Genomic DNA, 24,031 nt, shown 5'->3' with positions numbered 1-24,031 from the left:
TACAGCTGAACGCGCTCTTCACTCGTAGTGCTTTTGGCCAAAGAAAGTCCTTTATTTTTTATAAATAAAGTCCCCTGATATTAATATTAAGAGAGGCGTCAATCATCACATCATCTTTTTGTTGTAAAGCTCACAATGTATATGTAAAAAAACTTATTTAATTATATTTATTGCGGAAAAATAATTTGTATGTATTTAATGTATCATTTTATTTAGAATATATTTTATATAATTTATTTTATTAGATTTATCTCGAACTATAATGACATATTGCATCGTTGTTGTTGTTGTTTTGGTCATAAAAAGATCATTTTAATGACAATTGCTTAGTCAAATCAAACGTAACCGCTCCAGCAATATGGATAAATGTGAATAACCGCTATACGTTCTTGCAAAAATGTTATTCGACTGCAATTCCCAGTTTACAAATAGTTAACGTCACGTCCGCTATTCCTAATGACGTGTTTCAAAAACTTCCGGTGTTATATTACAGAAATGACGTTCCATGTTACTGTAGTAAGCGCTCGTCTTTTGTTTACTGGTTTAACTATTTGATTCTGTTTAAGATGATTTAGTCTTGATACTGATTCTTGATTTGATTTTTTTTTTTTACTTGAAAATCGTCTAAACAAGCTTATTGTATTAAAATGTTAGCATTTGTTTAATATTTGCTTAGAACAAATAGTAATCGCTTCTTTTTAATTTATAAACAGGAAATGACAGGACAGAACAGTCTATGCAAATATACTGGTTGAAATAAATAGTTATACATATTATACAATACACAACCACTTACAGTATAATTTTAGTTTAGGCTAATAACAACATTAAAAAAGACAAAAAAGCAATGGGCTTGTGGATTTTTTTTTTTTTTTTTTTTTTTTGTAAACTCATGGTGTTGAATGTTCCATCTTATTTTGTGTCTGTGGATTGCTGCTCCAGAATGGCAGAAGGAGGCCGGTCTGTGTTTGTTTGTGCTGCAGACCTGCGGTAATGCTTACAGACTGTGTACAGCCCTTGTGTGAGGAAGAGCACAGAGATGATGCTGTAGTAACCTCCATATACAAGAAACTAAAAGAAGGGCCAAAATACAGGTTAATACAAACATTCATGGCTATTCTTTTACTCTCATGAAAATCTTTTTAACCCTGTAAAGCTCACTGTTTTCATATTTTACACATTCATTTCTGAGCCATTCCACCGAATGGGTGCCATTTATGTCCCCAGGACATTTTATGTAATATGCATGAAAATTACCTCTAAAATACATTTTATTATTAAGCAAAATGTCCTGAACATTAATCTAACTGCAAATTTAAAATATATAATTTAAAAACAACTGAAAATACTACAAAGATAGCATTTTTTACATCCATAAGAAATCATTTCACTCAGTCCTGTTACCCTCACACATTCCCCCTCTAAAAAACATTCCACAAGACACATTTTCAACAGGAAGTTGCATCATCTGGATCTTATGCAGGCCATGAGAAGACCAAAGGTAAGTCCTCTCATTTTAATTTCTGTATATTTGATGAAATTTTAATTATGAATGAGAGGGCCAATTTCAATGTACTGTCCTGTTACCTAAATTATTTCTTATTTGTTTATTTTAAAAATAATAACTTTAGGTAAGTCACTAGAAGTTGATCAGTGTCCTTGTGCTATTAGAATGTACGCCATCTGGCCATATGTCATGTATTTGACCATTTTTTGCTTTAAAACTCAATCCTGTTACTTTCAGTCCTGTTACTCATATGAAAAATAACAGGAGTGAGTTAAGAGTATCAGGAGTGAGTAGAGTTTTTTTTAATTAACAGTGTGAATATTTTGTTGATATAATACTATTCACTTGTATCATGAGTTTTACAGTTGAAATTACTTAAATTGTAGATTTTTAGGATTATTTTTACTGTGTGAATGCCATACTTGCAGGGACTTAATCTTTTTCTCCTTTTCTTTCTTATCTTTTGTAGAACCCATTCTATGCAGCTGCCAGAAACACCCACCCATGTCATGCTGCAAGGGAAGGAGTGAAACACACCTGCAGACTTTTCTTTTTTCTTTCCTTCCCTCTCTCTCTCTTCTCCTCTCTCTCCTTTTTCTTTCCACCTCCTTCACAGTGAAGTACCACCAGCACACAGCACATCCTTTCAACACAGAAATCTCACTCGCACACATGCACACACTCTCTTTCTCACAAACATGCACACACATATGGACACTCATTCCTGTTACAAAGTGTTCATTCCTGTTACTGAATTTATTTATTTTTCTAAAAAAAAAAAAAAAAAAAGTTAAACCACTGTTTTTATCAGTTTTGTTTGATCCATGATTTACAAAATTGTTAAATAAATTAAATTATTTCAAAAATTATAAACTTGAGGCTTCTGTCTTCTATGGAGGAGGATTAGGGCCAAGCAATAATAAAAAAATAAAATCATCTCGAGATTAAAATAGTTAAATTTCGAGAAAAATGTCGAGATAAAATGTTGAGAAAAAACTCATTAAATTACAAGAAAAAAGTTGTTAAATTACAAGAACAAATTTGTTAAATTATGAGAAAAATGTCGTTAAATTTAGAGAAAAAAGTTGAGATGTTGAGAATAAACTCATTAAATAAAAAAAATTTGTTCTCATAATTTAACAACTTTTTTCTCGAAATGTAACAAGTTTATTCTCAACATTTTATTTCGACTTTTTTCTCTAAATTTAACGAGTTTTTTCTCGTAATTTAAAACATTTTTTTCTCAATATTTTATCTTTTTTCTTGAAATTTAACAACTTTAATCTCGAGATGGTTTTATTTTTTTATTATTGCTTGGCCCTAATCCTCTTCCGTAGTCTTCTTTTAAATGAAAAAATCGTTTTGCATTTTTTTATTAAAATACACCTTGCCTTAATAAAGTGATTTTTTTGTCACAAATATCAATTATTTGAACAAATAAACAACCATTTCTTTAAAATAAACACTTTCTTTAGGTGAATACAAAGGAATTAACTGACATGATTTTAAACAGCACATGAGTTTTGATAACAGGACTGAGAAAACATGTGTCCATCTTCTGCTTTGAAACCTTGTAAAAAATTAAATAAAGTTGCCAGAGATTGACCAATAAACATTTTGAATAGTTAAATATGTGTAGTATTAGATTCAGTGTTGAAAAAAGATAAAAAAAATAAAGTTTAGTTTTGAAGAGTTACAACATGCAAATGTCACCTATTTGGTGGAATGGCCCATTTACAGCCTCTAAATGATCAACATGATCAAAACTTTGCTGACACATGCCTTCTGTCGTCTGAATGATAGTTTATCCTTTTTAGCAAGTAAGAGGAGTTTTAGTATAATTGTAAAACTGTCCACCTGTCTTTTTGCTCAGAAATCTTTACTGATTTTTATAAAGTAAATATGAGAATAACTTGCATATTATTAGTATTATTTCAAGATGAACAGTTACACGACTGCAGAAACTTGTTTACACTTGATTAGCCATACAGCATTTCTTAGGAAAGTCATGTTAAAATGTAAGTATTAAATATGATACATCAGGCTTTTGAGGAACGTTTATTTGTTCATCTCTCTGTCATCATTGTAATGCACTGCATTATATGTTTTACCCCAACAATAAAACTACAGAGCTTTGATCAAAAATCTAAGTATCATCATCATATTATTGTGAGATATAGTGTGACAAATGATATTTAAATGTGACATTTTTGATAATCTTGAGTTTGCTAAGATACATATTCTCACTATATCATATTATATCTGTCATAAAAGCCTAATGTATTAAATATGATACAAAACATGCTAACTTCTTGATTTTCTTTCATATTTTGTCTACGGGTTCAATAAACTGTATTTTCAAAAAAGAAATAAATAAATATTGGACTATTATTTCATATGTTAGGCTTTACAGGGTTAAATTTCACTCAGTTGCATGTAGTGAGAGCTTACTTGTGTTGTAATGTCCAGTCCCAGAGCTGAATTGTCCACCACAATAGCAGTAAGTATAGTTTGAAGTGTAAGGGCAACAAAAGTGTTAATGCCAAAAGTTAGAGCATAACATTCCATAGAGAGGTTAACTGCGATCTGAAACCTTCCAGCAAAGGAAAAAAGAAGGGCAAACAAATTAGTCAAGGAGAAAACAAAAAACACTTAAGTTCAGCTGCTGACTTAAATTTTTAAGTTCAATCATCAACTTAAAACAAATTATATTAAACTGAATGTCACCGTCCTACTGGCAGGACGCTTGGTGCTCTTTGTTTTATTGCCTTTTTTCCCTGTTACATATTTTAGTAATCATCATAAATAAGGAATCATTTGAAATCTTAAAAATTTGGACACTGTATTACCATGGAAAAGGTACTTTAAATTCTTTTGGCAGGCTCCTCCCCCTAGTGGCCATTTCATGTTTCATATTACAAAATTAACTATTTTATAATGAAAAAATTTTCAAATCTTGATAAAACACATTTTCGGAAACGTCTAAAACTCAATGTTCCATATATGGTGACTGTTTTATGATAGAAGTGATATTGTGACAGAAATATATTAATTTGTTACAGGAGAACATCAAAACCTGGTGGCAGCTTTTGGTATTATGCCTAAACAAAATTTTTGAGTAAAACTGAAAATGTTGTTCTCCAAGTTATATTATTAACCTTACTTTCACATTATAAGTTAAACAGATGTAATAATAAACTTAGTCTTGTCAACATTTTGGAAGTTGTTTTTGTGTTCATTGAGATATTGTTTAAAATGTTAATTTTCAAAGGGGGTGTACTCATTTACGCTGAGCACTGTATATATATATATATATATATATATATATATATATATATATATATATATATATATATATATATATATATATATATATATATAATATACAGTACAGTCCAACGTTTGGAACCACTAAGATTTTTAATGTTTAATGTTTTTAAAGTTTCGTCTGCTCACCAAGGCTACATTTATTTAATTAAAAATACAGTAAAAACAGTAATATTGTGAAATATTATTACAATTTAAAATAACTGTTTTCTATTTGAATATATTTTAAAATGTAATTTATTCCTGTGATGGCAAAACTGAATTTTCAGCATCATTACTCCAGTCTTCAGTGTCACATGATCCTTCAGAAATCAATCTAATATGCTGATCTGCTGCTCAAGAAACATTTAATGTGTAAAATTGTACAAAATATTTGTGTACAATATTTTTTTTCAGGATTATTTGATGAATAGAAAGTTCAAAAGAACAGTGTTTATCTGAAATCTAATCTTTTGTAACATTATAAATGTCTCTACTGCCACTTTTGATTGATTTAATGCATCCTTGCTGAATAAAAGTATTAATTTCTTTAATTTCTTTTCAAAAAAATAAAAATAAAAATTCTTACTGACCCCAAACTTTTGAACGGTAGTGTATAATGCTACAGAAGCTTTGTATTTCAGATAAATGCTGTTCTTTTCAACTTTCTATTGATCAAGGAATCCTGAAAAAGTACACAACTGTTTTCAACATTGAAAATAATCATAAATGTTTATTGAGCAGCAGATCAGCATATTAGAATGATTTCTGAAGGATCATGTGACACTGAAGACTGTATTATATATATATATATATATATATATATAATACAAAATATATTAATTATATAATTAATATATTAATTCATACATTAATCTGCTTTCTGTTCATTGTATAATGGATAACTTACATTGTGATTGTGATGAGGAACATGTATGATGCTTTGAAGATAGCGTAGCCTGCGTAACACAGCCAGATACTGTCAGTGAGGCCCATGAGAAAGACACACCCTGCACCTATGGCAGAGAAAACACCCAGAAAGAGCTCGCCCCACACGCCCCACTGGACTCTGATATAACCCACAGAGAACGCTGCAGCTGCACCTGAAAGCAACAATCACAACATCACTCATAATAAGAGAATCTGTGAACAAAGAAGAGGCACAATGGAAGCCAACAAATAAATCTGAGAAATGCATTTAGGCTCATTTTTATTCTGTGTGGTATTCAGTACACATTTATGTTGCTTTTGTTGGAATGTTCTTGTCAAGACATCAAAACTGAGAGACATTCTTTTCTGCTGCAATTAAAGTGACTACTAACCAAACCCCTACTGCTGTAATTGCTTAAATTATCTTCCCCACACACACTGGGCTGCTGAATTCCTAAGCAGTCTGCATAACAATTAAGCGTCAGAAGGCTTCTGCAGCTCGACGCATATGCTGATTTGACGTATAATTTGCGGATAAAGCACATTGGTTAGGTTTTTGCACATGGTTTCCCAAATAGGGGTTAACACATACAGTACGTGGGAACTGAAGGAGGTTTGTGAGTTGATAAAACGCTAATATGTAATCGAATGAAAAAATAAAATAAATAAATGTAGCTGCGGAATTAATTGAAAAAAAAAAAGAAGCCAAAATCGCAATCAAATCAAAGGGTGTTATTTAAAGGTAGGGTGGGTAGGTAACATACACTGTGTGCAGAATTATTAGGCAAGTTGATTTTCTGATCATATTATGAAAAATGCCCTATATTCAGGTGTGCAGAATTATTAGGCAGGTTTTCTTTTACAGATAAAATGAGCCAAAAAAGAGATTTAACTCAGACTGAAAAGTCAAAAATTATCAGCGGGGTCATACAAAAACAGCTGGAGAAGAAAAGACACGTTAACTGCAAAATAATTAAGAATTAATGTGAAGAATTAAGTGTGAAACCGTCATTTTTTAGGATTCTTCACCTAACCTAAGTCTCTGAGATCCTGACACCTCACACTTCTGAAGACTCCAGGTAGGTTTCAGTACTGGGAAATGGTGGCGCTGGAGACTAAAGGGTTCCCGATGGTTTCACACTTAATTCTTCACCTTAATTCTTAATTATTTTGCAGTTAACGTGTCTTTTCTTCTCCAGCTGTTTTTGTATGACCCCGCTGACCCAATGAACATTTCACTGTCCAATGGTCATGCTTTAACTTTGCAATTTCTAGTATTACATTAGTATTGCGTCCTTCTCATGAGTATTTAATAATTTTTGACTTTTATGTCTGAGTTAAATCTCTTTTTTGGCTCATTTTATCTGTAAAAGAAAACCTGCCTAATAATTCTGCACACCTGAATATAGGGCATTCTTCATTTCCAGCCTTCATGAACAATTATATATCACTTATAAATGATTAAAAACAATATTAATAGTAGTTATTAAGATTGATGTGGATTGGAATTGGTAAAATGTGCTTGGAAAAAAAATATGATCAGAAAATCAACTTGCCTAATAATTCTGCACACAGTGTATACAAAACATGTTTCAAAGCTAGCTTGCTATTGCTAGCCTCTCTGAAATTGCCTACCCTACCTTTAATGAAATAAGCTCATCTGTTTTTCAGAGTTGTGCTCTAGCTTCCTAGGTCGTGAATCAGTATATCGTGTACACGTTTTTGGGCACTGTAAGGACAGTGAGGACCCCGGCTCACTACACATTAGGACAACAATGATGACTCTACTCTACTCTACTCGTTGTACAACATCACTACTGGTTTTTATGAACGACAGCAGAACTGATATCTTTCCGACATAATTTTTAATGTTATTTAAAGTACATTATGATAAATATTTTGCTTGTTACATATACATGCAACATTTCAGCCATAAGTAAATAATAAATGTTAGCTAGATTATGATCATTACCAGTCTAGCGATAAATGTTTATACTTAAATATAATTAAATAATAGTTTGTATTTAAAAAAAAAATGTATTGCATGTGTAGTGAGTTGAATAATGTACACTATATTGCAAAAAGTATTGGGACACCCCTCCAACTCATTGAATTCAGGCGTTCCATGTAAAATCACAGAAACGGGGTCAGAGCATGCTGAGGCGCACAGTGCGCAGAAGTCACCAACTTTCTAAAGAGTCAACTGCTACAGACCTCCAAACTTCGTGTGGCCTTCAGATTAGCTAAAGAACAGTGCGTAGAGAGCTTCATGGAATGGGTTTCCATGGCCGAGCAGCTGCATCCAAGCCTTACATCACCAAGTGCAATGCAAAGCTTCGGATGCAGTGGTGTAAAGCATGATGCCACTGGACGAGCAGTGGAGACGTGTTTTCTGGAGTGACCAATCACGCTTCTCCATCTGGCAATCTGATGGACGAGTCTGGGTTTGGCAGTTGCCAGGAAAATGATACTTGCCTGACTGCATTGTGCCAAGTGTAAAGTTAGGGGATTATAAAATAAGGGGATTATGATGTGGGGTTGTTTTTCAGGGGTTGGGCTTGGCCCCTTAGTTCCAGTGAAAGGAACTCTTAATGCTTCAGCATATCAAGACATTTTGGACAATTTCATGCTCCCAACATTGTGGGAACAGTTTGGGGATGGCCCTTCCTGTTCCCACGTGACTGCGCACCAGTGCGCAAAGCAAGGTCCAGAAAGACATGTATGAGCGAGTTTGACTTGGAGGGACTTGACTGGCCTGATCTCAACCCGATAGAACACGTTTGGGATGAATTAGAGCGGAGACTGCGAGCCAGGCCTTCTCGCCAACATCAATGCCTGACCTCACAAATGCGCTTCTAGAAAAATTGTCAGAAATTCCCATAAACACACTCCTAAACCTTATGGAAAGCCTTCCCAGAAGAGTTGAGGCTGTTATAGCTACAAAGGGTGGGCCAACTCCATATTAAACCCTACGGGTTTGAATGGGATGTCATTAAAGTTCATGTGCATGTAAAGGCAGGTGTCCCAAAACTTTTGGCAATATAGTGTCATCGATGCTCCCTGGTTTTCATGGTGCATTGTGGGACTTTTTAGGGAGCGAACGTTTCAGTGCACTGGTAGGATTTTACTAAAAAAGGCAGTAAGATATTTTATCTATTTTACCTCTATTATGATGATTAACCAACATCAGAGAATCATGACAATGCAAATTTTTCATTAAATAATTAAAATATTAATCTTGGGGGTGTACTTCTTGTAAATAATTTACACCTAAATGCATATTCTGATATCATTAAAGATAATGGCTTTATTACATAGTGATAGTGTTCTGGTAAATAAAATCTTTGAGTGCAGTGTCTAATCAGATACGCTCACTAAAATATTACACAAAATGCCTCACCTACAAGTGCGCAGATGGCCTCTACTCCACCATTGTACACAGAGGACGTACTGGAGGGCTCAATGTGGTCCCACATCAGCTGGACGTAGTTGAAGACCTGTCCATATCCAGCTGTGGCCAGAGCCCACCAGAGGGACCACTGCAGCAGAGTTCTGGAGGAGTAGGATTCTTTGAGACTCTTCCACATTTGTTTTCCGGAAGTTTTAATGTTTCCCCAAGCACAGCATCTTCCTGTGTCCTCCTTTGCTAGATCCGTTCCTCCCCCGGATGCGCCTGCAACCTCGTTCAGTGTCTCCGTAGACACCTCCACCTTCTTCTTAAAAAACATTCCATGTTGAGGCATTGGCAGGACCAAAGAAACACAGAAAGCCACTGCCATTAGACCCAGAGTAATAGTGTTTACATGGAAGTAGCTTGTGCCAGCTAATGATATTAACACCTGCCCTAATGTGGCTCCAAATGTATAGCCAGTCAGCATGGCACTGCGAACGTACCCCGTGGCTCTCTGGTAGCGTTCAGGAGGTATGACGCTGTAGATATATGAAAAATAGGCCACTTCGGTGGAGGTGACCATTGCAAAGTTGAACTGTAGGTAGGTCAGAGCGGTCAAGCTGTTAGCAAAGCACAGAATTATATAATTTGTGACAAGAAAAAGGCCTTGAGCTACAATTAAAGGTTTGTATCTAAGCAAATCTGTCAGGAGGAAGACCGGGCAGAGCACAGCCAGATATGAGTACGTCCAGATGGGAAACAGATAGTTCGTTACCTGGATGAAAGGAAAGAAGATTGTTTTTTGGTCATTTGAATATGAGACTGTAGGAAATGTTAAAGGCACAATATGTAAGATTTTTGGATTAAAATATCCAAAAACCACTAAAACAATGTTATATATTTTGTGGACTTGTGTACTGACATTGTCCCAAATGTTTCCAAGAATTTATAAATCAATGCAAAGACGCGAATAGACATCCTGTGGCAGTGGCGGCTGGTGCAAAAAGATTTGGGTGGGGTACAAATTTTTTTTTTTTTTTTTTTTAGAAATGCAGGAATGAATAGGCTAATTGTTAAATAATCATCTAACAAGTGATATAATAATGTATCATTACTAATCTAAAACATGGAAAATTCAGTATTTAAAGCATGCATAGGACTGGGATCTAAAGATTCTAAATAAAATCTGTATTTAATAAAAAAATATATATATAAATAAATATATATATATATATATATATATATATATATATATATATATATATCACATCCTGCCCAATATTGTCCTAGAAACAATGTTCATATTGAAGACTATAAAAAGAAACATGAATGCATGCGCGCGGCGGCGCTCGTTCACGGAAGTTTGTGCTTGCTGAAGGCTCGTCCCGGCTCGTCCACGCCATATTTTCTCGACTTTCTAACATTTGCAGATGGAGAATATATCTGTGAAATGTAAATAATGCACTGAGAAAATTATTGGATGTCACTTCAGTTTAAAAAAAAATATATTAAGAGGTATGTTATTTTCCACCAATCGCTGCACAAGTTAAGGTTACGTATGATGATGAAAGCACGTTAGTGCGAGCCCTCCCGGAACCCATAGAGATTGCATTGCAGTGCCTGCAGTTCGAAAAAAAAGTTTTTTGAATAGAAGTCTATGGGAGCAGTCGGGGCAAATCTCCACCAGATTGAAATGCCCAAAAAGAGGCGGTACTCCACAGAGCGTGACTCGATGCTGATTGGACTATATCCAGAGGGAGAACAAACAGCAGTGACAGCTAGCATAACTCTGGTTGAATGTGATTGAAAAATCCGTCCCTTTCTCACTTTGGTGGTGTGTTGCCCTATTGCCATAATGAAGAAACCGCCCCTGTCCTGTGGCATGATTCACACAAATGAGGCGACGCGAATTGAGCGTTTCGGGCGTTTGATGCATGTAAAGCGTGATTTGCGCGAATTGTGCAAGTTGAAAAATCTGAACTTTGCAGAATATTCACGTTGCATTAACCAATCAGGAGCTTACTCTAGTAGTGATGTGATTACGACATAGCGAGCAGAGGCAGGAATCCGAAAAAACATTAAACATTGTCGCTGTATGATACATCTTTGTACTTTTATAGAAACAGGAATTAAATGGATCTGGCTTGGAAGAAAGTGAGTGACGAGGCTGGTTGATCTGGTAAGATGTAAAAAACGCTCTTTACTCAATTTGAGCTATATATATATACATATAGAGACTACAAGCTAGCTAAAGCCGAGCTTATTCGCTGTATTTTACAGCTACTTTCCCGCTGACTTTCCCGAGTTGATGTGTTTATTCAGAGGAAGTGTGCAGAAACGAGACTGGAGCCGCCTGGCAGAAGCCCCTCTCATGACGTGAATTTGCGTCTGTTGTGAAGTGAATTTCACGCACGAATGAAGCGAGTAAACTCAAAATGTTCAAGCGTCCAACTACGCGCGAATAGCGCGATTTATTCGTGAAAGTCGTATCTGGTGTGAACGCCCCATTAGTCATCAAGCTACACCTTTGTTTTGAATAAGCGACCTCTAGTGGCGAAAATTACACAGTGTGCCTTTAAAGTAAATGATTTGAAATCAGTGCAGCTAATTAAAGGGGAAATTGCGTAACAGACATTATTAAGATAAGACTGACAAAGCATGTGTAGCTTGGGTGCGACAGTCATTAGTAATCAATGGAGAATGTTAATGCAGTTAGCCAATATTTGAGCTGCTGATGTTTTAAAATAGATGATTATTGTGATTATCACACCATACGTTACCTGAAAATGGTTTGGGTAGGAAAATCTGTTTTTCTATACATCTACCTTACAAAATACAATCAATACTAGACAGATTATCATTTCTATTGTAATGGGAGTGTTAAAAATCCATATTGTCTTAGCAGAAAATTAGCAGTACCTTTTCTGTTGAGTTTAGGGACATTTCCTTCAACCCTAAAACACAACGCAATGCAATGCGTAATTCGAAATGTGGGTGAAATGCCTGTGAAAAATCAATGTAGAAACTTCCTTCATATTAATAAAGGTACATTGGGCCCTATTTTACGGACTGTTGTTGTTATCTAAGCCCTAAAACAATCTCTAAGCCAACATGCAAATGTAAAAAAGCAATCCTCACCACTTCCTCTGAGATGTTTTTCGGTCCCACTAAGTAGGGTGTAAGGAAAGGCTCTGCCGGTCTGCAGTTGGCAAAGAAACCATAAAGAGAGAGTAAAACAGTGGGGAAGACCCAGTCTGACCTCTTCATTTTCCTCCAGAAATTCATTTTTATCTGCCTGACTATGTTTTCACCACCACAAGATTATGTCTCTCCTTTTAGGTCCAGGAACTGCTGGTTTAGTATATCTATTGCCGTTTTTGTTGTGCAGTGTAAAGTAAGCCAAGTCCAGTCCCTGAATTCCACGAAAGGATCTTATTTATGACGGAGACTTTGATCTGTGTTCATGTACGCCCTATATGTGTATGTGTTGACAAAAACAAAAGCTTTAATGACTTAACATTGTAATCATTTAACCATAAAATTAATGATTAATCATTGTTATCATTTAACCATAATATTCAATTCAATTCAACACATTTATTTGTATAGTGCTTTTTCCAATAGAGGCCTAGCCTACGCTCTAAAAACACTGGGTTGTTTCAACGCATGTTTGGGTCAAATATGGACAAACCCAACCGTTTTAAAGCAGAAAATGCATGTTTCAAATAAATAATAATAAAATAAATAGCAGGTAACTATATGATATAGCTTGGGAAGATTCAGGAAAGTACACAGATAGGCATTTGAGTAATCTGCAGTGTGGCTAATATTTTCAGTATTATAAATGAGTTGGATTTTTTTCCCAACCAGATATCATGAGAAAACATAACTATTTCACGTGGTGGCGACATCGTATGAATCCGTACGATTTTTAAAAAATACGTAGGAAAATGATCAGAAGACCGCGCGCATGCGCAGTAGGGAGCACATGTGTCTAGTCACCTTAGTAACCGTTTGTTGACAGTATTTAGCGGCGCGATGAGACTGAAACGGCTGCACATACGATACTACCCACCAGGTAATATACATGTTTAAAGTTTTATATTGCATTATATTCACGTTATACAGTTTTACAGAGTACCTGCTTCAATTTGACGCTGGAAACGGTTTGACTGAAAACACGTTTATACGCATTAAAAAAAAGTAAAGCTTGTTTTGTTGCTGTGCAGGAATATTCCTGGACTATGAGCAAGGTGGGGAGCTTAGGACGAAATCCATCGATCTGTTAAACTTGACTCCAGAGTAAGTTTGATTATATCAAACTAAACACAATTTTAACATTAGTTAGGCCTAACTAATACACAAAGTAACACTCTAAAGCTTTTATTATGCTAATTTAAACATTTACTACATTATTAAAATCAAAAACAATAAAAATTGTTGGCTTATCTATTAATATTATTTAATTGACCTGAGCTAATATGAAGTAACAATGAAAAGTTGTATTTTTTTTATTATTGTTTACTAATGTTAACAAAGATGAATAAATAATGTAACAAACTTACATTAAAGGGTTAGTTCGACCAAAAATGAAAATAACGTCATTTATTACTCACCCTCATGTCGTTCTACACCCGTAAGACCTTCGTTCATCTTCAGAACACAAATTAAGATATTGTTGATGAAATTTGGTCACGTTCACTTCCAGCAATGTTACTGCACCTCTCAAGATCCATTAAGGTATTAAAAACACATTTAAATCAGTTCATGTGAGTACAGTGGTTCTATCTTAATATTATAAAGCAATAAGAATACTTTTTGTACGCCAAAAAAAAACAAAATAACGATTTTTCAACAATATCTATATGGGCCGATTTCAAAACACTGCTTCAGAGCTTTACGGGATCTGTGAATCGGAGCGCCAAAGTCACGTGATTTCAGCAGTTTAGCCGTTTGATAGGAGATCAAAATCACTAAATTCATAAAGATTCATAAAGCTCAGAAGCTTCATGAAGCAGTGTTTTGAAATCGGCCCATATAGATATTGTTGAAAAATCATTATTTTGTTTTTTTTTTGGCGTACAAAAAGTATTCTTATTGCTTTATAATATTAAGATAGAACCACTGTTCTCACATGAACTGATTAGTGTTTTTAGTACCTTTATGGACCTTGAGAGTTTCAATGGCTTTGCTCTCAATAGAGGCCTCACTCGGATTTCATCAACAATATCTTTTTTGTGTTCTGATACTGAAGATGAACGCAGGTCTTACAGGTGTGGAACGACATGAGGGTGAGTAATTAATTACATTATTTTTATTTTTGGGTGAACTAACCCTATAACTAGTGAGACCTTATTGTAAAGTGTTACCAGTATAACTGTCAATCAGATAAACAAGTGTCTGTTTTCCTCCTGTAGGACTGATGTGAATGAGTTGCTGTCAGACATTAGAGCAGCTGAGCCTCTCATCACCTCATCCTGTGTTGAGCAGGTCAAAGTCTTTATCGGAAAACTACAGGAGAAAGTTGGCCAAAAGGATGAACGAAAGTTCTACCTTTTCAGGGTACTAATAAATACTGACCAGCCAAGCACAAACATATATGGGTCATGCATATTTTATCTACTTTAGATATTATGATTCCAGGCCCGGCTCCAGCTTTGAGATGCAATGTGGGCAAGTGATATTCCTGGTGGGCTGGAGGTGTTCAGTTAAAGGATTAGTTTACCCCAAAAAAATTCTGTCATTAATTACTCACCCTCATGTCGTTCCAAACCCGTAAGAACTTCGTTCATCTTCAGAACACAAATTAAGATATTTTTGATGAAATCCAAGAGGTTTTTTATCCTCAATAGAAAGCAACGAAATTACCACATTCAAGGTCCAGAAAAGTAGTACATGAAGTGACAAGAATACTTTTTGTGAGCAAAAACAAAACAAAAATAACTTTTCAACAAATTCATCTCTTCCCTGTCATTCTCCTATGCTATTTTCATTGCAGCGCTTCCTGGTTCTACGTCTGAACAGTGGCTCAGTATTGGTCGACGCCTGTTCACGTGTGCAGAGCGATGCATGCGTGTGATGCTGACGCAGGAGCCGGCCAATAATGAGCCAGCATTCGGACGTAAACACAAAAACAGCATAGGAGAATGATGGGGAGAGATGAATTTGTTGAATAAAGTCATTATTTTTGTTTTGTTTTTGCGCACAAAAAGTATTCTCGTCGCCTCATAACATTAAGGCTGAACCACAGTAGTCATGTTGACTGTTTTAACAATGTTTTTACTACTTTTCTGGACCTTGAATGTGGTAATTTCAGTGCTTTCTATTGAGGACAAAAAAAACCTCTTGGATTTCATTAAACATATCTTGTGTCCCGAAGATGAACAAAGGTCTTACGGGTGTGGAATGACAAGCGAGTGATTAATTAATGATAGAAATTTCATTTTTTGGGTGAACTAACCCTTTAACTAGATGCATTACCATTAAAAAAAAAGTAATACTATTTTATTTTTGCCTCATAACAGATTTTGTAACAATTTTGTCATTTTTGATTTTTTAACAAATGGGACTATTAGTACCATCGCTATTACTATTTTTAGAAGCACAAATTTGGTGATTAATTTTTCTTTAATGCTTCAAAATTAATATCACGTCAACTATTACCATTATAAATTCAAATGATGTTTCAAATGGAAAATGATGTTTTTTTCATATTAGTTGGGGATTAAAAGAGTTCAAAGAACATAAATGATTACATTTTTTTTTTTTCAGAATGTAATTAAAAAAGGAACAAACTCAGTATTATAATTCTAGATAATTTTTTTATTAAATTTCATTCCAATAATTGAACCGGTTATTTAGCATTATCCAGCTTGTTATCTGATATCATGAAAAAATGATCAGAAGGAAATTAACAGGTTGTTAACAGTTTTCCAGCTTGTTATCTGATTTCCCGAATTGAATATCGCACTAGTTTTATAATAGGTTGTTATTTGATGTTGGGCCTTTGTTGATTTTGTCCCATACCACCTCATACCACCATGCTTATATATACTAGTAAATAGCCAAATTAAATGCATTTGAATGATTTTCTGAAGACATCTGCTCTGATCAAGACATCTTATATTGATATTACCCACAAGGTGGCAGCAGAGGGAAAACTGCTGTTTTTGTACATCAAAGGCATAGTAATTATGTATGGAAATTACACAGTCAAGCTTATATATCTGAAATGAATTAATGTGGTTAAGTGCTTTCCCCCCCGAGCATTCGTCTTCTCTGTTTTCGTCTACAGGCACTTCAGGCTCACATCTTGCCCCTGACAAATGTAGCCTTCAATAAATCAGGATCGAGGTGAGTTTATCAGCTGAGCTCACATGCCTGCTCCCCCTCCCTCCCTCTAATTCTGCCTCCCTCCTTTACTTTCCGTCTGTTTGCAGTTTTATAACCGGAAGCTATGACAGGACTTGTAAAATATGGGACACCGCATCCGGAGAGGAGCTGCACACTTTGGAGGGTCACAGGAACGTTGTGTACGCCATCGCCTTCAACAACCCTTATGGGTAACAGCACCGCTCCTGCACATTTGATCACTTATCATTCAGAATGGCTTACTCTTAATCTCTTTTTTTCCCCCTGTGGAGTAGAGAAAAGCCCCTCTCTGTCTCTCTCTGCAGGGTTAGGGCACTGCAGGGTAACTGGTGTTGTTTTTACAATGGGACCATTTGTCACTTTGAGTAATAACAGGAGCCCTTTTTTCTCTCTCCCTTTCTGCCCCCTTTCTCACTCAATGTCTCTTGTTTTCTCTCTCAGAGACAAGGTTGCCACAGGCTCCTTTGACAAGACCTGCAAATTGTGGAGTGCTGAAACGGGAAAGTGTTTCTACACGTTTAGAGGGCACACAGCAGAAATCGTACGTCTGCATTCTCACTTCCCACTGCTTAAAACACTGTTTTCTCCCTGCATTCACACTAGGCTCAGCAGTTTGAAGAACAGTTCAGCCAAAAATGATGATTCTGTCATCATTTACTCACCCTCAGTTGTTCCAAACCTGTATGACTTTCTTTCTTCTAGAGGTATTTCACAGAATGTCCTGGCATGAGATACATGTGATGCCACTGAATTCAAACCTGGCACGACTTGATATATTTCAGTGTTTGTGAAATGAGATTTAAACCAGTTAATTGTCAGTCTGTTCCTCCAACAAAGGCTTTGGAAGAATGGTGAACGTGATTTTACCAAGTACTTCTTTGTTGATCCTGGAACAACATCCAATCAACCAATCAGATTTGAGTGACAAGTTTTCAGTTTATGTCAAGTTTAGGCTTAAAACCAGGGTTAGGTGCTTCAACATCAGTGTTATTCACATATCATTTCCCTCTGATTTTAGGGATAAGTTATGGGTAGGGTTAAGTTTAGGGGTAGAGATGTTGTTTCAGGATCAACAAAATATGTTGATCACAAACTATTTGGTGACCAACATTCTTCAAAAAATTCCACAGAAGAAAGAAAGTCATAGAGGTTTGGAAGGACATGACTAAATGTCTGATCACAGAATTTTCATTTTTGTGTCTGGGATTGAAAAGCTGTCCCTTAGAAGCAATAATGCATGCTTGAACTGACATTTTGTTTTAAGAACAGACAAAATAAAAGTCACTAATGCATGTGTCTGATTCGCTGTTTGTTTGGCTGTTCATTGATTTTTGGCTGGTATTTATTTATTTCATTAAAGTATTTTTTGGACAGGACATCTAGCAACAACTTTAGGGGGCCTGAACTGGGTTCCAAAAGACAACAGTGTAAATGGAAAGTTATGAGACTATAGTGGACCAAAATGAGATCCAATCCACTTTCAAGGTCAAGGATGGTGTGAATGCAAAGAGCCTGTTTAGTATATATATATAATTTTTACTGAACAAATTGAAATGGCTGGTGAAATTGGGCAAGGCCATTCAACCCATTAGACAACATATCTGACCACCTAGGGTGGGCCCCATTTTAAAGGGGTGGTTGATTATGATTTCACTTTTTTAACTTTAGTTAGTGTGTAATGTTGCTGTTTGAGCATAAACAACATCTGCAAAGTTATGACGCTCAAAGTTCAATGCAAAGGGAGGGTATTTTGAGCTGAAACTTCACACACACACTCTGGGGACACCAGAGACCTATACTACATCTTGTAAAAGGGGCATGAAAGGTCCCCTTTAAGTATGTTGAACAGGCAGTGTCACCTGGGATGCCAAACATGCAGAACCCTGTTTATGAATATTGTGCTTTTGGAATTTATTAAACACCATTTGTTCGATGAAATGTCTCTAAATTTCTGCGTGTGTCTACTATTAGGTGTGCCTGGCCTTTAACCCTCAGAGTACCCTCGTTGCTACAGGCAGCATGGACACCACGGCTAAATTATGGGATGTTGAGAGCGGGGTAGAAGTGTCCACATTGGCAGTACGTATTATCCTCTGGTTTTTCTGTATTATTGTTGCCGCCTATCCTCCATCATTTCCCCCTCATCTGCTCTTCTCCTAAGGGATTTTTAATTATATCTCTGTTAATTCGCAGTGATCTGCAGCGATCAGTGAAAACTCACCCATGCGTATGTTTCTTAATGAATTTGAATCAAATCTTTCATTACGGGCATTTATGGGATAATTCAAGCATTCCACATTGTTTAGCTGAACGTGCACACGGAATGCAAACGGATGCGTCAGGTGACGCGGTCTGAACCAAATCTGTGTAGAAACGTGTGGACGGAGGGAGAGGGATGAGACGCAGCATTTGGAGGTCTTTTCCTCTCCGCAGCACATGGCAGAGCAGTGTGACTGAGCGTTGTGTGTGTGTGTGCTGCGTAATTACCCCTCTTAACTCTCCAATTATTTCTCTATGAATCTAAATTATGAATAGCTCTGTGAGTTCTTACAGATGAATTGGGGAAATTAATATGATATTTCTTTGCAGAAGTGAAAAAGGCTGCCTTTCTGTTCCTCTCTCCACTCACAGCATTTCTCTATTCAACACTTTCCCAGGGTCACTTCGCTGAGATCATCTCTCTCTCCTTCAACACAACGGGCGATCGGTTGGTCACGGGGTCGTTTGACCACACTGCCATCCTGTGGGACGTTCCGTCTGGCAGGTCAGTGTGTACAACACGGTTAATGTTTAATGCTTTAACTTCCTTTCAGACAGCCTAATGGCATTTTTTATTTTGTCCGTCTCTCCCAGGAAAGTTCATGTTCTCACAGGTCACCGTGGAGAGATCAGCTGTGTTCAGTTCAACTGGGACTGTTCCCTCATCGCCACGGCCTCTCTGGATAAAACTTGCAAGGTTTCTGTTTCTCTTCACTCTGTAATTCTCATTCTGTCTCATAAAAGAGCCTCCTTAAATTATGCAGGTCCATTTTTCCCTCATCAACATTTGACGGTTGCATCAAAAGCAGCTTGATAGCAAGATGATAATCAAATGAATTTGGTTGTTTTTAGCTGATATTTTTTATAAAACACAACAATTCTGGAACAAGACATTTGAGTTCACAGTTTTGAGTTCTAAAACTATGTTTACATGTTACATGACCACAACTTTTATTTCAAAAGATAAAGGAAAAGTCGATTTTTCATGATGTGACCCCTTTAATGTTCTTTTTCTTACATGTTGCATTCACTTTCATCTGTCTGAGTAACTTTCCCCTCTGATTGTGTGTTCCTAGAAGTGTGAGAGCTCTTAATTATTTAGCACAGTCAGATGTTTCTGAAAAACAAAGTCATCCTCATTTATACGCTGTTTTACAGGTTTTTAAAAGTGTCAGTTTATTTGGTCTGTAGTTTAAGGGACCCCTTTTCAAAGTCTTGATTTTGTTTTTGGGTTTTCATGCTTGAATGATCATTATTTTTCACATATTTTAGCTTACTGCAGCACCTCTCTTCCCAGTCTGTCAGTAACACTCTGTTTCTGTCTCTATGGCGAAATGTGTTCTGATTGGTCAACTGGATTAGTGTGTTGTGATTGGTCAACCGCTTTGAGCGTTTGGGAAATGTCCCATCCCTTACCATAACTGCAAGTTTCAACACACACTAACAGCACAACTCAACCAGGAATTATTTAAACGAGGAATACTATGACGTGTTCGTTCTTTAAAGAAAACTCAAGACTACAATTGAGGTGTTTCAGGGAATTCAGAAACATTGGAGTGGACTTTTCCCTGCTTAAACAGCAACATTACACAATAAAAAAATGCTGAAACTGTAACAAAGTATAATAGGACCCCTTATAAGAATGGGAAAATTCCATTGACAGGAACTATGGGTGGGACACACTGAACCCTTCATAGTACTCACACTTAATGAGTGAGCAGGGTAAAGCGAATTCACCCAAATGAATATACAGTGTGTTTATGAGGCTATTTTGGTCATCATGTGGTCTGTGTGTGTTATATAACAGGTTCTGTGTGTGTTTGTGTGTGCAGGTGTGGGACACAGACAACGGTCAGTGTTTGGCTACTCTCTTAGGTCATAATGATGAGGTGTTGGATGTGTGTTTTAACTACACCGGTCAATTGATCGCTACTGCCTCTGCTGATGGTGAGACACCTCCATCTCTCTACATCTTAATGGGCTCTTAACGGGTCTTTATACAAAATATATGGGGTAAAATGTGTCAGTGAGTAAACTGTGGCACCCTCTCTCTCTCCCTCTCTCTCTCTCTCTCTCTCTCTATATATATATATATATATAAATCCTTTTTTTTCTGGGGGTTTATGAAAAAAGTTAATATATGCTGTAAAAAGACTTTTTCATTTCTGTTCTTAGGTTCATTTAAAATGTAAATCATTCATGTATTACCATATAATTCCACTTAGCACATACATGACACGGCTTTCTCATTTCAAGTGACAGCAGACGAAGGAATATTAGGAATATTCATTTTACACTTCTCTTAACCTAGAGGATAACTTGAAGTTAAAATGGAAGTAGCGACAGATCCTTTCTTCCTTATTGGGATTATTGAAAAAGATCCGCTTTTGGGACCTGGGCATGTTTTCGTGACATTCACTCAAAACTGCTGTGGTGTTTGTGTGCAGGTACATCAAGAGTGTTCAGCGCAGAAACGTTCCAGTGTTTATGTCAATTAGAGGGCCATAAAGGAGAGATATCAAAGGTAAGAAATCACATGATCTCCATCCTCACCCTGTCACTCGAGCTTCGGACTCAATAATCCTCTCTGCTTCTCTCATATCTCTTCACTCAGTCTCTTTCTTCATCTGCTAAGGCACTCATTTCCTTCCATTTCTGTCATTTCCTGTCTAGGTCCCTTCCTGTTTTTATCCACCTGTTCTGCCCTTTTGCTTTCATCCCAGCATCCTGCCTGTCGTTCGTCATCTTCACAACAATCAGCATATTCATGCGGCCGCTTTCTTTCTTATTGCTCTCTTCATCTGCCTGCTCTTCTTTTCTTAGGCCTATCCCTAAACGATCTTGCCATAATATCCTCGCTCCATTCTTTTCCATCCCCCTCCCGACCGTCGTCGTCATCATCATCACCACCAGAATGTTTCCATTTCCTGTGTAAAGGTGATAACTCAAGTACGCACACTCAGTTCTTCAGCGCTATAATAAAACGCCTGTCATATCAACACGGGTCAAATTGAGTTCAGCTGTCTTTCTCTCCGACTGACACGTTCTTCCTCCTGTTTTTCTCCTGCACGTTGAAATAGGATGTTCTCACATGCAAAACAAAAAGTAATTGTTTCACGATGGAATATGATTAAGAGCCGTCCCGAAGCATTATCATAACAAAAGGCAGAAATATAATTTGCTTCTTATTTTCTCCCTCGCTCTAGGTGTGTTTTAATCCGCAGGGGAGCCGCGTTTTGACGGCGAGCGTGGATAAGACGGCTCGTGTGTGGTGCGTGAACACGGGAGTGTGTTTGCAGGTGCTGGAGGGACATTCTGATGAGATCTTCTCCTGCGCTTTCAACTATGAGGGAGACACCGTCATCACAGGCAATTACACGCACCTGCGCAACACTCACATACACAAAAGTAATCATACGTCAGTAATTTCAAGCCTTGTTGTCAATCTTTCTGCAGGCAGTAAAGACAACACCTGCAGGATCTGGCACTGAGAGAGCGGCTGAACTCTGATGTTACAGTATTCCTACACCTCACTGGATTAAGATATCGTGTGTCATCTTGTCACACTGCTGTAGTATTTCTATTCACAGAGAACATGTGGGATGTGTAGAGGATATTTTTGCTGTGACATTTTCCCCCTCTTAAAAAATATTCCTGGTTAAATACAAGTTAAACTTATTTGTGGTGTGTGTGTGTATATATACATAGATAACATCACAAATTATGCTATAAAAGATAAAAGCTGTGTCAGTGGCTCAACTTGCTGGAATACTATTACAAATACTGTTAATATTATAAATAATATTACAAAAATATTGTTTCAATATATTCAAATGTTCTGAAAAATTAAACCTTGTTTTGTCTATGAAAAAGTTAATGTGCTGTAAAAAGACTTTTTTTTTTCATTTCTGTTAGGTTAATTTAAAATGTAAATCATTCATGTATTACCATATAATTCCACTTACCACTTACATTTTCCCCCAATAAAAGAATATTCTGGGTTAAACTTATTTGTGGTATATACAGTGGCAAGAAAAAGTATGTGAACCCCTTGCAGAATCAGTGAAAATGAGAATTAGTTTAATAAAATAAGTGAGAACATACAAAATGCATGTTATTTTTTGTTTAATACTGTCCTGAGTAAGATATTTTACATAAAAGATGTTCACATATAGTCCACAAGACAAAAAAATAGCTGAATTTATTAAAATAAAGTATAAGTATAATATAAGTATGTGAACCATTGATTCTCAATACTGTGTGTGGTTACCTGATGATCCACGACTGTTTTTATGTTTTGTGATGGTTGTTCATGAGTCTCTTGTTTGTCCTGAGCAGTTAAACTGAGCTCTGTTCTTCAGGAAAATCCTCCAGGTCCTGCAGATTCATCAGTTTTCAAGCATTTTTGCATATTTGAACCCTTTCCAGCAGTGGCTGTATGATTTTGAGATTCATCTTTTCACACTGAGGACAACTGAGGGACTCAAACACAACTATTAAAAGGTTCAAACCTTCACTGATGCTCCAGAAGGAAACACGATGCATTAAGAGTAAGGGGGTGAAAACTTTTGAATTCAAATATCAAGGTAAATTGTACTTAATTTTTTTTCCGGGAAACATGTAAGTATCTTCTGTTGGTTCCGAAGGGCAGTAGTAAATGAAAAACAACGATATTTAAACAAAATAAGAAAAATGTGGACATCTTCATCCTGTTCAAAAGTTTTCACCCCCTGACTCTTAATGCATCGTGTTTCCTTCTGGATCATCAGTGAATGTTTGAACCTTTTTTAATAGTTGTGTTTGAGTCCCTCAATTGTTCTCAGTGTGAAACACAGATCTCAAAATCCTACAGTCACTGCTGGAAAGGGTTCAAAAATGCTTGAAAACGGATGAATCTGCAGGAGCTGGAGGATTTTTCTGAAGAACAGAGCTCAGTTTAACTGCTCAGGACAAACAAGAGACTCATGAACAACCATCACAAAACATAAAAACAGTCGTGGATCATCAGGTAACCACACACAGTATTGAGAATCAATGGTTTGCATACTTTTGAATGGGGCCATTTTAATAAGTTCAGCTATTGTTTTGTCTTGTTAACTAAATGCAAACATCTTTTATGTAAAATATCTTACTCAGGACAGTACTAAACAAAAAATAACATGCATTTTGTATTATCTCTCATTTCATTAAAATTCTTCACAAGTGGTTCACATACTTTTTCTTGCCACTGTGTGTGTGTATATATATATATATATATATATATATAT

At 36.2% G+C, this 24,031-nt stretch overlaps 2 protein-coding genes across 3 annotated transcripts; one reads left to right on the top strand and one right to left on the bottom strand.

Annotated features, from left to right (window-relative positions):
- Positions 1-182: 182 nt before the first annotated feature.
- Positions 183-12,535, bottom strand: slc19a3b (solute carrier family 19 member 3b). The gene is made up of 5 exons (XM_067389645.1): positions 12,273-12,535; positions 9,144-9,909; positions 5,724-5,916; positions 3,959-4,100; positions 183-1,071 (listed from the first exon to the last, which is right to left on the bottom strand). Exons 1-5 carry the CDS (start codon positions 12,417-12,419, stop codon positions 913-915), a joined length of 1,407 nt encoding a protein of 468 aa, XP_067245746.1. The 5' UTR covers positions 12,420-12,535; the 3' UTR covers positions 183-912.
- A 637-nt stretch (positions 12,536-13,172) lies between these two features.
- Positions 13,173-22,836, top strand: daw1 (dynein assembly factor with WDR repeat domains 1). 2 transcript variants are annotated; one of them, XM_067388938.1, is made up of 13 exons: positions 13,173-13,212; positions 13,364-13,436; positions 14,552-14,696; positions 16,429-16,487; positions 16,574-16,696; positions 16,947-17,046; positions 18,477-18,584; positions 19,163-19,269; positions 19,359-19,461; positions 20,597-20,711; positions 21,212-21,288; positions 21,971-22,133; positions 22,221-22,836. In XM_067388938.1, the coding sequence occupies exons 1-13, from the start codon at positions 13,173-13,175 to the stop codon at positions 22,253-22,255; spliced, it is 1,248 nt and encodes a 415-aa protein (XP_067245039.1). In that variant the 3' UTR covers positions 22,256-22,836. The 2 variants fall into 2 exon arrangements, with proteins under 2 accessions (XP_067245039.1, XP_067245038.1); XM_067388937.1 differs by having other exon boundaries at positions 21,971-22,836.
- Positions 22,837-24,031: the final 1,195 nt, after the last annotated feature.

The sequence above is a fragment of the Chanodichthys erythropterus genome, chromosome 7 (assembly GCF_024489055.1).
Source record: "Chanodichthys erythropterus isolate Z2021 chromosome 7, ASM2448905v1, whole genome shotgun sequence".
Lineage (NCBI taxonomy): Eukaryota > Metazoa > Chordata > Actinopteri > Cypriniformes > Xenocyprididae > Chanodichthys > Chanodichthys erythropterus.
The sequence above is the reverse complement of the archived record's forward strand: the minus strand, read 5'-3'. Positions and strand labels throughout refer to the sequence as shown.

Bases quoted from the DNA above. Each gene is read 5' to 3' on its own strand.
- slc19a3b (XM_067389645.1), bottom strand. From the start codon at position 12,419: ATGAATTTCTGGAGGAAAATGAAGAGGTCAGACTGGGTCTTCCCCACT. The intron at 9,910-12,272 runs GTGAGGATTGCT...CCTTTCATCCAG, and splicing joins AAAACATCTCAGAGGAAGTG to GTAACGAACTATCTGTTTCC. The intron at 5,917-9,143 runs GTGAGGCATTTT...TGTTGCTTTCAG, and splicing joins GGCCATCTGCGCACTTGTAG to GTGCAGCTGCAGCGTTCTCT.
- daw1 (XM_067388937.1), top strand. From the start codon at position 13,173: ATGAGACTGAAACGGCTGCACATACGATACTACCCACCAG. The intron at 13,213-13,363 runs GTAATATACATG...GTTGCTGTGCAG, and splicing joins CATACGATACTACCCACCAG to GAATATTCCTGGACTATGAG. The intron at 13,437-14,551 runs GTAAGTTTGATT...TTCCTCCTGTAG, and splicing joins CTGTTAAACTTGACTCCAGA to GACTGATGTGAATGAGTTGC.